Source organism: Ceratotherium simum, chromosome 37 (assembly GCF_057802395.1).
Source record: "Ceratotherium simum simum isolate JZ-2026a chromosome 37, ASM5780239v1, whole genome shotgun sequence".
Lineage (NCBI taxonomy): Eukaryota > Metazoa > Chordata > Mammalia > Perissodactyla > Rhinocerotidae > Ceratotherium > Ceratotherium simum.
Genome location: NC_141936.1, coordinates 10,626,452 through 10,643,941, shown reverse-complemented (window position 1 = coordinate 10,643,941; position 17,490 = coordinate 10,626,452). Strand labels below are relative to the sequence as shown.

Genomic DNA, 17,490 nt, shown 5'->3' with positions numbered 1-17,490 from the left:
TGTTCTTCATATCCAGAATTTCTGTTTCTTTTCTTTTTTTTTTTTTTTAGAGTTTCAATCCCTTTGGTGAAGTATTCCTTCTGCTCATTAATTTTATTTCTGAGCTCATTGAACTGTCTTTATGAATTTTCTTGTAACTCATTGAGTTTCTTTGTGACAACTATTTTGAATTCTCTGTCATTTATATTGTAAATTTCTATGATTTCAGGTTTGGTTTCTGGAGACTTGTCATTTTCCTTCTTCTCTGAAGTGTAACTGTAGTTTTTCATGGTCTTTGATGAACTGATCCTTTGCCAGCACATTTGCGGTAGTATGAGATACATTGGTATCTCATTATGGGTTTAATTTGCTTTTTCCCTAATGACTAACGATGTTGAGCATCTTTTCATGTGTTTATTACTTTCCATTTATCTCCTTGGAGAAATATCTATTCAAATCATTTTCTCATTTTTTAATTGGGTTGTTTGTCTTCTTACTGAGTTGAAAGAATTCTTCCCATATCTGGATATAAGTCGTTCATTAGAAATGTGATTGTCTAATATTTTCTCCCAGACTGTGACTAGTCTTTTCATTTTCTTAATGGTGTCTTTTGAATCACAAAAGATTACATATTTTTAATTTCAGTTTATCAATTTATTCTTTTATGGATCATGCTTTTGGTGTTGTATCTACCTTTCTGTCTAACCCAGTCATAAAGATTTTCTCCTATATATCCTTTGAAAAGTTTTATCATTTTCATTCTTACACAGGACCAGCTATGTAATATGTGAGATTCAGTGAACAATGAAAGTTGGGGGACCCTCCTTCAAAAATCATTAAGAATTTCAAAACCGTGAAAGTAGAGCATTAAACCAAGCATAGGATGCGTGCCCACGAAGCTGGTCCTCCTCTCACATTTAGGTCGATGTTCCATTTTGAGTTGAAATTTTTGTATGGTGTGAGGTAAAGGTATAAATTAATCTTTTTACATTCCTTTCAGAATTCAGCGTTCTGATCCCAGCTTGTCAGGGCAGGTCTGGGAACAGGTTTGTATAGGAGTGAGAATCATTAAGTACAGCTGAGCCAAACCATGTCTAGCACCCATTCCTGGAAATAACTTCATGCTCCATCTCTCTTCCTTCCAGCTAGTAAGGATCACATAATACCTAAACAAATTTTGGAACATGTGGATATCCAATTGTCCTGGCACCCTTGGTTGAAAAAACTGTCTTTTCCTCATTGAATTGCCTTGGCACTTTTGTTGAAAATCAATTAACCAAAAAAACAAAGGTTTATTTCTGCACTCACGATTCTGTTCCATTGATCCGTATTTCTGTTTTTTATGCCAGTATCTAAATTGTCTTGATTAATGTAGCCTTATAACAAGTATTGAAATCAGAAAGTATAAATCCTCCATCTTTGTTTTTCTTTTTCACACTTGTTTCGACTATTCTGTGTCCTTTTCATTTCCACATAAGCATTAGGATCAGTTTCTCAATTTTTGCAAAATGTCCTGATGAGATTATGATAGAAATTGCCTTAAATCTATAGATGAATTTGGGGAGAATTTTCATCTTAAAAATATTGAGCCTTCCAATCTATGAACATGGACTGTATCTATTTAGATCTTTAATTTCTCTCAACATTGTTTTATAGTTTTCAGCATGTCTTGCACTCTGCTTGTTAAATTTATTCCTAAATATTTTATTATTTTGCCTACCTTTATTTATTTGTTTATTTATTTATTTGTGAGGAAGATTAGCCCTGAGCTAACATCCATTGCCAATCCTCCTCTTTTTGATGGGGAAGATTGGCTCTGGGCCAACATCTGTGCCCATCTTCCTCTACTTTATATGGGACACTGCGCCAGCACAGCTTGACAAGTGATGCGTTGGTCCGCACCCAGGATCTGAACCTGCAAACTCCGGGCAGCCAGAGCGGACCACGTGAACTTAACCGCTACACCACCAGGCCAGCCCCAATTTTGGCTACCTTTATTCTTAAATTTGAAAGCTCAACTTTTAAGTTTCTAAGTTTCTTGGTTAATTGTTTTATAGAGACAATATTATCTCATAAGTTGTGGGAGTATTAAATATACTTACTCTGAAGTCTTGTTCTGTTGGCTCTGTTATTTTTATTTCCTCTGAAGTGACCAAAAAATGGTAAAAATGGATCTGAAGGGATCTGGGTGGAACTCTTCACTAAGCCAGTGTTAACAACCTGGGGTGTAGCATTTCATGAGTGTCTCAACATTTGTTCCAAAGTTTACACACAAATAAAAGATTTTTAGGAGTCTGATTTGCATAAAAATGGGGTCATAATATATTAATCTGAACTTGATGTTCTTATTCATCAATAAAACTATGATCTTCTATCCAAATTAGTAGAAAAAATAAGTATGTAATATTCTACCACTATGGATTCACCATAGTTTACTCAACCATTCAGCCAAATGGACAATCAAGTTGTTTTCAGGTTTGGGGGTCATACTACGTTGTTATTGTTGTTTTTTGCTACCAAAAACAATGCTTCAATAAATATTTGTATACTTAGGGGCATCTAACCAGCAAATATTTACTGGCACCTTTGTGTATCAGGTGCTCAAGAAAAATCAATAAACGAAACAGACAAAAATCCCTGTCCTAATGGCATATATATTTTTGGGAGAAGACAGTCAATTAATAAGACAATAAACACTAAATAAAATAAATAAGCAAGTAATTCAATATATTAGGGAGGGATAGGACATAGTAAAAAAAGAAATAGAGATAGATTAAGGGGTTGGGAGTATGGGGGCAGGGTGGGAGGATGTGGTTGTGGTATTTAGTAGGTTGGTCAAAGCAGGCCTCATTGAGAAGGTGAGATGGAGGAAGGACCTTAAAGAGATGAGGGGGTTAGTTCACGACATGAATTTCTGGACAAAGAACAAATTAGGCAGACGAGACAGTCAGCACCAAGTTCCTAGGTCCATAGTGTGCCTGGTGTACTCAAGAAACAGCAAAGAGGAGGGTTGGCCGGTGAGTAGTGAGCTAGGGGACAGGAGAGAAGGGCTGGATCATTTCAGGCCCTTTGAATTCTGTAAAGACTTGGCTTCTACTCTGGGGAAATGGGGAGCCTCTGAAAGTCCTGAAGCTCTTGTTTCTACAAGATGCATCTTGGTGTTTTTATTTCCATAGGATAGGTTCCAAAAATGGGATTAACTTCTGGGTCAATCTGTAGTGTATCCTAAAATTTAGCAGATATTGCCACATCTTCTCTGAAAAGACTTTAGCAATTCATGCTCATACCAGCAATGAATGTCGGTTTCTCTGAATTTTCTCCCACACTACGGTGTCACTTATGATATTGTATTTGCCAATCTAATGAGTGAGAAATGGTTTCTCATTGATGTTTTAGTTTGTATTTATTCATATATTTATCGGACATTTTCATTTTCTCTTCCTTAACTTGCCTGTTCAGGCCCGCTTTCTTTGGGGTTATTTGTCATGTTTCATTAATAGGCTGGAGTCTTTGTATATCAGATATATTTACCCTTTGTCCCATATGTTGAAAATATTTTTCCACACTTTTTTTTAAAATTTTTTGTTTATTGCAGTAACATTGGTTTATAACATTGTAAAAGTTTCAGGTGTACATCATTGTACTTCTATTTCTGCATAGATTACATCATGTTCACCACCAAAATACTAATTACAACCCATCACCACACACATGTACCGAATTATCCCTTTCACCCTCCTCCCTCCCCTCTTCCCCTCTGGTAACCACCAATCCAATCTCTGTCCCTATGTGTTTGTTTATTGTTGTTATTATCTACTACTTAATGAAGGAAATCATACGATATTTGACATTCTCCCTCTGACTTATTTCACTTTGCATTATACCCTCAATGTCCATCCATGTTGTCACAAATGGCTGGATTTCATCGTTTCTTATGGCTGAGTAGTATTCCATTGTGTATATATACCACACCTTCTTTATCCATTCGTCCCTTGATGGGCACTTAGGTTGCTTCCAAGTCTTGGCTATTGTGAATAACGCTGCAATGAACACAGGGGTGCATGTACCTCTACAAATTGGTGTTTTCAAGTTCTTTGGATAAATACCCAACAGTGGAATAGCTGGATCATATGGTAGTTCTATCCTTGATTTTTTGAGGAATCGTCATACTGTTTTCCATAGTGGCTGCACCAGTTTGCACTCCCACCAGCAGTGTATGAGAGTTCCCTTCTCTCCACATCCTCTCCAACACATGTTGTTTCCTGTCTTGTTAATTATAGCCATTCTGACGGGCGTGAGGTGATATCTCATTGTAGTTTTGATTTGCATTTCCCTGATAGTTAGTGATTTTGAACATCTTTTCATGTGTCTGTTGGCCATTTGTATATCTTCTTTGGAGAAATGTCTGTTCAGGTCTTTTGCCCATTTTTTAATTGGGTTGTTAGTTTTTTTGTTGGTGAGATGCATGAGTTCTTTATATATTTTGGAGATTAAGCCCTTATCAGATGTATGGTTTGCAAATATCTTCTCCCAATTGTTAGGTTGTCTTTTCGTTTTGTTGATGGTTTCCTTTGCTGTGCAGAAGCTTTTTAGTTTGATGTAGTCCCATTTGTTTATTTTTTCTATTGTTTCTCTTGCCCGGTCAGATGTGGTGTTTGAAAAGATGTTGCTAAGACCGATGTCAAAGAGGGTACTGCCTAGGTTTTCTTCTAGAAGTTTCACAGTTTCAGGTCTTACATTCAAGTCTTTAATCCATTTGGAGTTAATTTTTGTGTATGGTGTAATGTAAGGGTCTACTTTCATTTTTCTGCATATGGCTATCCAGTTTTCCCAACACCATTTGTTGAAGAGACTTTCTTTTCCCCATTGTATGTTCTTGGCTCCTTTGTCAAAGATTAGCAGTCCATAGACGTGTGGGTTTATTTCTGGGCTTTCGATTCTATTCCATTGATCTGTGTGTCTGTTTTTGTGCCAGTACCATGATGTTTTGGTTACTATAGCTTTGTCGTATATTTTGAAATCAGGGAGTGTGATACCTCCAGCTTTGTTCTTTTTTCTCAGGATTCCTTTAGCTATTCGGGGTCTTTTGCTGTTCCATATAAATTTTAGGATTCTTTGTTCTATTTCTGTGAAAAATGTTGTTGGAACTTTGATAGGGATTGCATTGAATCTATAGATGGCTTTAGGAAGTATGGACATCTTAACTATGTTAATTCTTCCAATCCAAGAGCATGGAATATCTTTCCATTTCTTTGTGTCTTCTTCAATTTCTTTCAGAAATGTTTTATAGTTTTCAGTGTACAGATCTTTCACCTCTTTGGTTAATTTATTCCTAGGTATTTTATTCTTTTTGTTGCAATTGTAAATGGGATGGTATTCTTAATTTCTCTTTCTGCTACTTCGTTGTTAGTGTACAGAAATGCAACTGATTTTTGCATGTTGATTTTGTATCCTGCAACTTTACCATATTCGTTTATTACTTCTAAAAGTTTTCTGGTGGATTCTTTAGGGTTTTCTATATATAAAATCATGTCATCTGCAAATAGTGACAGTTTCACTTCTTCCTTTCCAATTTGGATCCCTTTTATTTCTTTCTCTTGCCTGATTGCTCTGGCTAGGACTTCCAGTACTATGTTAAATAGGAGTGGTGAGAGTGGGCATCCTTGTCTGGTTCCTGTTCTTAGAGGGATAGCTTTCAGTTTTTTGCCATTGAGGATGATATTAGCTGTGGGTTTCTCATATATGGTCTTTATTATGCTGAGGTACTTTCCTTCTATACCCCTTTTATTCAGAGTTTTTATCATAAATGGATGCTGTATCTTGTCAAATGCTTTCTCTGCATCTATTGAGATGATCATGTGATTTTTATTCTTCATTTTATTAATGTGGTGTATCACGTTGATTGATTTGCGAATGTTAAACCATCCCTGCATCCCTGGAATAAATCCCACTTGATCATGGTGTATAATCTTTTTAACGTATTGTTCTATGCGATTTGCTAGTATTTTGTTGAGGATTTTCGCATCGATGTTCATCAGTGATATTGGCCTGTAATTTTGTTTCTTTGTGTTGTCCTTGTCTGGTTTTGGTATCAGGGTAATGTCAGCTTCGTAGAATGAGTTAGGGAGCTTCCCCCCCTCCTCAATTTTTTGGAAGAGTTTGAGAAGGATAGGTATTAAGTCTTCTTTGAATGTTTGGTAGAATTCCCCAGGGAAGCCGTCTGGTCCAGGACTTTTATTTTTGGGGAGGTTTGTGATTACTGTTTCAATCTCCTTACTGGTGATTGGTCTATTCAAATTCTCTACTTCTTCTTGATCCAGTTTTGGAAGGTTGTATGATTCTAAGAATTTATCCATTTCTTCCAGATTGTCGAATTTGTTGGCATATAGCTTTTCATAGTATTCTCTTATAATCTTTTGTATTTCTGTGGTGTCTGTTGTAACCTCTCCTCTTTCATTTCTCATTTTACTTATTTGTGCCTTCTCTCTTTTTTTCTTGGTGAGTCTAGCTAAAGGTTTGTCAATTTTGTTGATCTTTTCAAAGAACCAGCTCTTGGTTTTATTAATTTTTTCTATTGTTTTTTTGGTCTCTATTTCATTTATTTCTGCTCTGATTTTTATGATTTCCCTTCTTCTACTGATTTTGGGCTTTGTTTGTTCTTCTTTTTCCAGTTCCTTTAGGTGCATTGTTAGATTGTTTATTTGAGATTTTTCTTGTTTGTTGAGATAGGCCTGTATCGCTATAAACTTCCCTCTTAGAACCACTTTTGCTGTATCCCATAAATTCTGGCATGTCGTATTTTCATTTTCATTTGTCTCCAGGTATTTTTTGATTTCTTCTTTGATTTCTTCATTAACCCAGTCGTTGTTCAGTAGCATTTTGTTTAATCTCCATGCATTTGTGGCTTTTCTGATTTTCTTCCTATAGTTGATTTCTAGTTTCATACCGTTGTGGTCAGAAAAGATGCTTGGTATTATTTCAATCTTCTTAAATTTATGGAGACTTGTTTTGTGGCCTAATATGTGATCAATCCTGGAGAATGTTCCATGTGCATTTGAAAAGAACGTGTATTCTTCGGTTTTTGGATGGAATGCTCTGTGTATATCTACTAGGTCCATCTGTTCTAGTGTGTCATTTAAGGCCAATGTTTCCTTATTGATCTTCTGTGTGGATGATCTATCTGTTGGTGTAAGTGGAGTGTTAAAGTCCCCTACTATTATTGTGTTGCTGTCTATTTCTGTTTTTATGTCTGTTAATAATTGCTTTATATATTTAGGTGCACCTACATTGGGTGCGTAGATATTTACAAGTGTTATATCCTCTTGTTGGATTGTTCCCTTGATCATTATGTAATGCCCTTCTATGTCTCTTTTTTACAGTTTTTGTTTTAAAGTCTATTTTGTCTGATATGAGTACTGCTACCCCAGCTTTCTTTTCATTGCCATTTGCGTGGAGTATCTTTTTCCATCCCTTCACTTTCAGTTTGTGAGTGTCTTTAGGTGTGAAGTGTGTCTCTTGTATGCAGCATATATACGGGTCTTGTTTTTTTATCCAGTCAGCCACCCTATGCCTTTTAATTGGAGCATTTAGTCCATTGACATTTAAAGTAGCTATTGATAAGTATGTACTTACTGCCATTTTTTAAATTTTTTTTTTCTCAGTGTTTTAGTAGTCCTTCTCTGTTCCTTTCTTCTTCTATACAGAATTGATAGTCACTTTAGTTTGACTTCTGTCTGAAAACTGTACTCATTAACTCCCCTCTTCCCTCCTTTTATGTTTTTTATATCATATCTAACCTCTTTTTTGTGCACTTTTTATCCATTATTTTCTAATCATGGAAATAGATAATTTTTCCTATTTGTGGTCTTCTCTTTTCCCCTTAAATCAGTCCCTTTAACATTTCTTGTAGCACTGGTTTCTTGGTGACAAACTCCTTTAATTTTTGCTTATCTGGGAAAATTTTGATCTCTCCTTCCATTTTAAATGATAACCTTGCTGGGTAGAGTATTCCTGGCTGTACGTTTTTTCCTTTTAGTACTTTAAATATATCATGCCATTCTCTTCTAGCCTGTAAGGTTTCTGCTGAGAAGTCAGCTGATAGCCTTATGGGGTTTCCTTTGTATGTAACTTGACATTCTCTTGCGGCTTTTAGGATTCTCTCTTTATCTTTAATTCTGGACATTTTGATTATGATGTGTCTTGGTGTGGGCCTCTTTGGGTTTATCTTGTTTGGGGCTCTCTGTGCCTCCTGTACCTGGATGTCTGTTTCCTTCCTTACGTTAGGAAAGTTTTCATCTATTATTTCTTGAAATAGATTCTCTGCCCCCTTGTCTCGCTCTTCTCCTTCCAGGACACCTATAACACGGATGTTAGTGCGCTTGATGTTGTCCCAGAGGTCCCTTAGACTGTCCTCATTCTTTTTAATTCTTTTCTCTTTTACCTGTTCAGCTTGGGTAATTTCTTCTAGTCTTTCGTCCAGCTCACAGATCCATTCTTCTGTATCCTCTACTCTGCTTTTGAGTCCCTCTAATGAATTTTTCATTTCCAGTATTGTATTCTTCATTTCTGATTGGTTCTTTTTTATATCTTCCATTTCTTTGTTGACATTCTCACTGAGTTCATCTATTCTTCTCCACACATCAGCGAGCATCCTTAACACTCTTAGTTTGAACTCTCTGTTGGGTAGGTTGCTCATTTCTGTTTCACTTAGTTCCTTTTCTGGGGTTTTGTCCTGTTCCCTTACTTGGAATGTATTCTTTTGCCTCCTCATTTTGCCTCTTTCCCTGTGCTTGTGTCTACGTATTAGGTAGGTCAGCTACGTCTCCTGCTCTTGGATAGGTGACCTTATGTAAGTGATGCCTTAGGAGGCTTCCAGTGTGCTTCCCTCAGTTCTCAATGTTCCAGGGTTGACCTCTATGTGGGCTACGTGTGTCCTTCTGTTGTGGCCTGTTTGCTCTCCCTATAGGCGCCCAGGGAGGCTGAGTTATGCTCCTGGCCAGCTGTTGTAATGCTCAGCTGCTTGTAGTTGTTGTGGGCCCTTCAGTCTCTTTATCAGGTGTGGGGAGCCCCAGCACAGTTGGCTGCAAGTTCTAATAGCACATTTGTGTTGCAGTATTTCTTTTAAGTGAGTAGACCCCCAGCGTGGCAGGTTGTTAGGCTCAGGGCCTTACAATTGCTGTAAGACTCTAGCCTATTAGGTCTCTTGTCAGCTCTCTAAGGATTGCAGCTGGGTGGGGCTGGCCTCAGGCACAGGAGCACCCAATTGTTTCAGGCTTTGGAAGGTGGGGCAAACCTCCTATGTGGGTCTTTGAGAAGCACAAGTCTTCTGCAGCTGACAAGCCCTGCTGCCCACAGGTCCACACACACAGTCAACACAGTCCTGCCCCATGTGAGCGCCCCGACCTCCCCAAGCGGACTCAGTCTCTCCACAGCGGGAGCCCCACACACTCCACCACTGCACCACACTCTCCACCCACTCCTTGTGCACACCCTGCCCTGCTCAAGTCGGCTCAGTTGCCAGGCAGCAGAGAATCCAGTCACCAATCTATGCAGGCCCACAAGTTGCCTGAGGGCTTGTTGTTGGGTGGGGCCAGTCTCTAGGGTGGGCTGCCTGCCCTGGCTGAGCTGGATTAAATCGGTGCTCTAGGGGGTGGGGCAGACCCTGGGCTAGCAGGCCTCAGGGAGAACTCCAATGGCGTCTGTGTCAGCACGCCCACACCAGGCCACAACAATGGCAGCCGCCAATGTCCTAGTCCCTGGAGAGGTCTCACCCCTCACCGAGATGCACTCAGGGCCTATTAGGTGAGTCTCTTGTCACCAAAGCACTGTGCACCTTTCTTTCTGGTGATTTTAGGATGCTTTCTGAAACGGGTGAGTTTTCACGTGGGCCCTTTAAGAGCCAGTTTTAGTTTCTTTGTGAACCGGGTTTTCTGGGGGTGCTCCCCAATGCTTTAGTAGCAAGCAAAGTCAGATATTATGCCACTGGTCTCGATTGTGCTGGGTCCACAAAATGCCCACAGCAGGGGCGGTCCCCGGCTCAGGGCCCCTCGCCTCCAGGGAGGGCTGCGTACCTGTGGGCTGTTCCTGGCAGCCCTGAAGCTGGCGGCTTGTGAAGGCGGCATTTTTCCTCTCCAGAAGGGAGTCTCTGCCTCTTCCACCTCAGTTAGGATTGTCCGTTGTTGCAGGAGTTCCTCTTATCCAGTTTTCAGTTCTGTCTCAGGGGTAATTTTTCCACGAGTAGTTGTAAATTGGCTGTGTCCACGGGAGGAGGTGAGTTCCGAGTCTGCTTACGCCGCCATCTTGACTCCCTGCTTCCACACTGTCTTTTAATATCTTATTGCTTTTTTAACATTTAAATTTATTAAGTTTTCCTCTACCTATTTTCATTTTATATTTTTCTTTGCTTCACTCATATTTGTTCTCTCATATAAAATTTTAGATTATTTTATCCAGTTTCAATGGGATTACAAGTTGCAAGTGCACCACTCTTTTACAATAATTTCAGAAGGATTGACATTTAAAATTGCTGTGTTTTCCTAATTGGGGCACCTTATATATCTCCATTTATTAAGATCTTGTTTAATTTCCTTCAATAAAACTTTATAGGTTCCTTCATATAGATCCATACCTTTCTGATGTTTATAAATATATGTGGGTACATTTTCTGTTGTGTTTGAGGTATTATTTTATTTCTTCTAAATGTATGTTGTTGCTAATAAAATCTGTAAGTTTTATATACCTGTTTTTTAATTCATGTTCCTTGGAAAATTCTTTTTCTAGTTCTTAGGGATTTTAGTTAGGTCTCTAGGATTTCTATGTATATAATTACAGGACATAAAATGTTGTATCTTATTTTAGTATTTATACCAATGACTTCATTTTCTTATCCTAGTGCAGTAACTAAAACTTCTAAAAACATACATAAAATAATCGTGGTAATGGTAGGCATTGGAGTCTTGTATTTGAATGACCTCCTCATTTCAATATTTACTGTATTTGCTGATTTTGGAGCATCGTTTTCTTTTCTTTTTTTTTCTTTTCTTTTCTTTTTGTGCTCTTCTTTTTCTAGTTTCCTAAGTAGGACACTTAGATTTTCTTTTTTTTTTTGTCAGGATGATCAGCCCTGAGCTAACATCCATGCCAATCCTCCTTTTCTTTGTTGAGGAAGACTGGCCCTGGGCTAACATCTATGCCCATCTTCCTCCACTTTACATGGGATGATGCCACAGCATGGCTTGACAAGGGGTGCCTTGATGCATGTCAAGGATCTGAACCTGGGCCACCAGCAGCAGAGCTCGTGCACTTAACTGCTATGCCACGGGGCCGGCCCTAGGTTTTTAAATTTAGATCTTTCTTCTTTTCTAATATATGCACTTAATGGAACATATTTCTCACTAGTCACTGCTTTTTACGCATCCCCAAATTTTGATAAGTTGTATGTTCATTTTCACTTAGTTCAAAATATTTAAAAATTTCCCTTGATACTTCTTTTTTGACCCATATGTTATTTAGAAATATATTTTTCAATCTCCAAGTATTTGAGAATTTTCCATCTATCTTTCTGTTATTGATTTCTAGTTTAATTCCTTTGTTGTCTGAGAACATGCTCTTTATGATTTCTACTCTTTTAAATTTGTTAAGGTGTGTTTTATGACCCAGAATGTGGTCTATCTTGGTGAGGGTGAATTTTCCCTGTGATCTTCAGGAGTATGTATATTCCGTGTTGTTGGATGGAGTACTCTATAAATGTCAAATAGATCAAGTTGATTGGTAGTGATGTTCAGGTCAACTGTATTATTGGTTCTCTACCTGCCTGATCTATAAATTACTAAAAGAGGATTATTCAAGTATCCAATTGTAATAGTGGATTTGTCTATTTCTACTTCTATCAATTTTTACCCTACATAGTTTGATGCTGTGTATTTACATAAATACACGTTAAGGATTGTAAAGTCTTCTTGGAAAACAGACTTCTGTTTCATATATAATGCTTTCTTTCTCCTTCATAATTTTTCTTGTTCTGAATTTTCTTTGTCTGACAATAATATAGCAACTCCATCTATCTTTTGATTAAAGGGTTTTTCTTGTTGACAATATATAGTTTTCTATTTTTTTTCAGTCACTTTGACAATCTCTGTCTTTTAATTGGAGTATTTAGACCATTCACATTAAAAGCAATTATTGATATATTGGATTAATATCTATCATGTTTGTAATTGTTTTCTATTCATTGTATTTGTTCTTTGTTTCTTTTTTTCTTCCTATTTTTCTGCCTTCTCTGGTTTTAATTTAACATTTTATATGATTCCGTCTTATCTCTTCTGTTAACATATCAATTGTACTTCTTTTTGAATGTTTCTAGTAGTTGCCTAGAGTTTGCAATATACATTGTATAGTACTTCACCTGTAATGCAGGTACCTTATAACAGAGTATTTCCAATTCCTCCCTCCCATTTCTAATCATAGTGCTGTGATTCATTGTACTTATCTATATGCTGTAATCATCACTTGCTCCAATCTGAGATGTTTATGTTCTTGGTCTGCTCCCAGGCTCCCGTTTTGTACTTCCCTTTACTGTCTCCTGGGTTGGATCCATTGGTTTCTGATTTTTGTATCTTCCTCATTGCTGGTTTACTTCCATGTTTTTCTGAAATTCATGCTAATGTATTTTCCTAAGAGTATGTGGGTGCTGCTGAATATTATACATTCACTAAATAAATAAGAAAATCAATCAATAAATAAGTAAATAAACTACATCCACACTAGATGACTTGGGGATTTTTTCAAGATATTAATATATAAGACAAATTTGATACAGAAAAAAAGCATATAATACAGAAAAAGAAAATCATATAATATCGTAATATAATATGATGACAAAAACACTCTGTAAGTATGGGTAGAATATAGATATAGGTAGATAGAATTATACACTTATGGGGAATTTAGGGAAGAATACATGCAAAGTTATCAAAATGGATTATGTGGGAGGAGTGAGGACAGTGAAGTGGATAGAAAGGAAGGAAAGATGTGGTTGGAAACAAGCAAAAAATAAAAAGTAGAATAGTGATTGCATTAAAATCTCAGAGCATGTATAAAATTACCTTTTAAACATTTTATATGTGTGTATTTGTATGTACATAAAGAAAATTTTAGGAAAATCACCCAAAGTGGGTGTTTGTAAAGTAAAATTTCTCAGCCTTACGTGTCTGAAGTTGTTCTGATTCACTCTGAGTTTTGAAGCGCTGGCTCTACAGTCAATGTTACTGATGAGATGTCTCAAGCTATTCTTGCCATTGTTCTTCTATAGGTAACCAGTTTTTTGATTCTTTCTGGAAGCTTTTAAGTTCTTCTCTTTGTTTATTGGGTATTGTCATTTCATAATGATATGCCTTGGTGGTTCTTCTAAAATTCATTTCCTAAGTTCCTAATGTGCCCTTTCAAAAAATTCATCTCCTTGCACTCTATGGTATCTCCTTTTCCCCTGTCTAGCTGTCTTGACTCTGATTATAGGGCTATTAGATTACCTAAATTAATCCTTAGTCTCATATTTCTCTTAAGTTTACTTTTTCTTTCCATTTAATCTCTTTACATAGTTTTGTGGGAAATTTCCTCAGTTTTATTTAACCATTTTAATTATTTTTTTATTTCTGAAATTATTTTTTAAAAATATCTAAGACCACTATGTATTTCTCTGGTAGTTCTTTTTTCTTAGCAACATGGAGTGCAATAAGTATTCTGAAATCTCTCTAAAAATATTAGTTTGGGGGACGTTTTCTCCTGTTTCCTATATTATCTCTGTTTCTCCTAAGGTAACATTTTTCTCTTTTTTTTATGTTATTTTTTCATTCTGATATTGGAAAATTTCCTCAAATGTCTGTTGACTTGTGGTTATCAGTTCCTACTAAAGAAGAGGTTCCAGAAATCAATGTGATTCACCAAATTAAGGAATAAAAAATGAAAACCATAGGAATATCTCAGCAGATACATTAGATAAAATTCAACATCTGTTCACGGTAAAACTCACAACAGAGTAGGAATAGACAGAAACTTCCTCAATCTCATTAAAAAAATACATATTATATATATACATAAAAATGTAGAGAAAACATTATACTTAACAGTGATACTGAATGCTTTTTCTCTAAGATTAGAAACAAGACAAACAAGTCTGCTCTCACCACTAAATTAAATTAAATTGTATGTAAATTAAATTAAATTGTATTTAAATTAAATTTAATTTAATTTACATTAAATACATTGTATTTAGACTTGTACCATTGCAATAAGACAAGAAAAAGAGATAATTTTTGGAAACGAAGAAGTAAAAGAGTTTTATTGCTGATGACACGATTGTTTTCTATAAAAGCCAAGGGAAATCTACAGTACTTTGCTAGAACTCACAGGTGAATTTAGGAAGGTTATGAATATATGATTAATATTTTTCCAAACCGATTCTATTTCTATACAATAGTAACAAACAATTTAAAAATCAATACCATTTAAAGTAGCATCAAAAAGAATGTAATAACTAGAAATAAGTTTAATGAAAGATGTGCATGACATCTATACTGAAATCATAAGCACTGCTAGTTAAAATTAAGGAAAACTGCATAAATGGAGAGCTATACAACATTAACATAGCACAGTTCAATATGGTTAGGATGTCAGTTCTCACCAAATTTACGTATAGAGTCAATACAAACCAAATAAAAATACAAAAGACTTTTATTGTACAAATTGACAAATGGATTCTAAAAGACATGTGGAAAACCAAAAGACCTAGAAAAGCCAAGACAATCTTTTCCTAATTGAATTCAAGACTTTCTGTAAACTATAGTTTTTAAGCCAATATGCTATCAATATAAAGATAGACAAATAGATCAATGGTACAGAATAGAAAATCCAGAAATAGACCCATTGTTTTTTGAATATTTTCATTAACTTGGGGTATGTAAAGATTTATTAGAGAGTACACTGAAGGTCATTTACCACAAAAAAAATTTTGATAGATTGAACTTCATCAAAATTAAAAATTTCTCCTCATCAAAAAACATGGTTAAAAAAATGAAAGGCAAGCCACAAACTGAGAAAAACTGTCCACAATACGTATATCAAATAAAACACTTCTATTCATAATATGTAATGAACTCCTACACATTAGTAAGTAAAAGACTACCCAATAATATAAATGGGCCAAAGACCTGAACAAACACGTCACAAAAGAAGATATATAAAGTGCCAATAAGCATATGAAAATGTGTTCAACATCATCATGTATTAAAGAAATACAAATTAAAACTATGTAAGAACCACATCACACACACTAGAATGGTTAAATTAGAAAGGCTATTTCTAATATACTTTGAAAACAGTCTGGCAAGTTCTGAAACAGTTAAACATACACTTACACAATAATCCAGCAATTCCACTCCTGGTTATTTACCCAAAAGAAGTGAAAACATCATGCCACAAAAAGACTTGGACAAGAAGAGTAGCTTTATTCATGCTAGTCCCCAACTGGAATCAACCCAAATGTCCATCAACAGGAAAATGAATACACAGATTGTTGTAGATCCACACAATTGGAATACCCTCAACAACAGAAAGAAATAAACTTCTATTCTTCCAGCAACATAGATGATGAGCAAAAGGAATCAGGCACACAAGTATATATGATGCATTATTCCATATATGAAATCCAGTAACAGGCAAAAGTAACATATGGTGATAGGAAGGACAGCAATGTTTGCCTTTGAGAGGCTGCCTGGCTCCAGGTGGGTTGAGAGGTAGAAGGTGCACTGTTCTGTTCTTCATTTTTCAAACAACATTTTAGTTTTCGGCATCATGACTCCCTTATAATTTCCACTGCCTCTTCAGGATTCCACAAGGCACATTGGTTGCTTCCTGATTCCTGGGAGTATCCTTCACCTACAATAGCAATTAGTGCTCCTCTGACCACTTTTTGTGTTATAGATTTGGGTTGAAATCTCTCATCTGTTTGTTGTCCCCTGCCATTCTCTTTGTAATTGTGAACCCAGTTCCTTATTATCATTTTAGTGGGGTTTTTTAACAAAAGAAAAGATGAACACTTCTTTACAATCTGCAATCTTTAACCAGAAACTTTTTTTAAATGGAATTCAACACAATAGTGTGACATTATTTTTCCTTGGTGCATGTTAGGTACTGGGAAGTGTCAATAATTCTCTTCTGTGTTTACAAAGAAAGCTTATGAGTCTTCATAATATTGAGGAATACAAGATGTTGACTAAACCATTATTATCAGAGCAATAAAATGATCGACTGAGAACCAGAATTAGTGACTCGGGTTTGAATTACTTTTACAGGAAAGAGCAGCAATTTCTGAAATTCAGTTGCCTAAAAAGATTCACTATGTATGAAAATAGTGCAGATAGATTTATATTAACAAAATGCAGAAGTCCCAGGAGAAATAATTGATATCCTTGTGAAATTCTCCACTTATACCATACTATATCATTATCAAATCACATCTTATCATTTACGAACTAGTCTTATAATGGAGGATGGTATTTCTCTTAACTATAGGTCATGAAGGGGACACCCTGTTTTTATCTTTCTGAGATTTATTTTTTCTTGCTTGTTACTTAAGATGCACTTTCAAGTTAGATTCTATTATTATTCCATTTTTTTATTCCTCAGTGGAGGAATTACATTCCAACAGTGGATGAACTGTTTACTCCATCTCAATTTTGTATAAATTAAAAAGATTTTTTAATTAACAAAATACTCCTGTTATGCTTAGGAGGAGATATCTTTACAAAGGCTTGGGCTGGGACAAACAACTTTTTCAGTCCTATGTATAAGTCTTTCTTAACCTCCATGCTTTCTTCTATTATATCTTTGTTTATTGCTTGTTCTGGTCTCTACTCAGGACCACTTATTTTATATATATTGGTTCTTCAAAGCCTAGCCTTCATATATATAATTTCACAGCCTCCACAAGCATCTCAAAATCTTGATGACCATTTTCTCATGGTATCTTCTCTCCCTAGAACGTCCACAGAAGACCAGAATGTAGAAGACAGGCCTGGCTTTGTGTCTCTACTCATGCACTTCAAAAGACATAAGCTGGAGATTTCAAGTGCAATAAAAAAAACATTTCCTTTCCTTGAGGGCCTCCGTGACCAAGAGTTCATCACCCAAAAAATGTATGAAGTAAGTGAGGTTTATTATGTCACGATCTGGTAAACCAGCCCCAAACTAAGTTATGCTTTGATATCCTGGACCCAAACGTCAGGGCACAACTGGCCAATTGAGGAGTCTCCTATGAGTAGGAGACCTTTTCGATTTTTACTGTAAGTGTTCCTTCCTATATGTAAAAAAGGAGAGGAGAAGCAGGCATCACTATAGACAGTCCTGCTTCTAACTTGAAGGAAGGGTGCTCCATGGTGCACACTGGAGTTGGGCTGAATAGATTGGAGATAGGCTGGATCTGAAGCAGGTGTGCTCCATAGATGTATAGTGCCTTGC

General features: G+C 36.3%; 1 protein-coding gene across 4 annotated transcripts in view; it reads left to right on the top strand.

The window, feature by feature from the left end:
• Positions 1 to 17,490, top strand: part of LOC101402273 (nuclear body protein SP140-like protein) — a 71,248-nt gene that overhangs the window by 11,610 nt on the left and 42,148 nt on the right. Inside the window, exons 1-2 of one of the 4 annotated variants that reach the window (XM_087424716.1) lie at positions 9,646 to 9,780; positions 17,013 to 17,175. In XM_087424716.1, coding sequence (XP_087280842.1) covers positions 9,671 to 9,780; positions 17,013 to 17,175 — 273 coding nt within the window. In that variant the 5' untranslated portion in view covers positions 9,646 to 9,670. Of the gene's footprint in view, positions 1 to 9,645; positions 9,781 to 10,186; positions 10,249 to 17,012; positions 17,176 to 17,490 lie in introns of those variants that run through there. The other 3 variants (XM_087424715.1, XM_087424718.1, XM_087424717.1) reach the window with 3 other exon arrangements.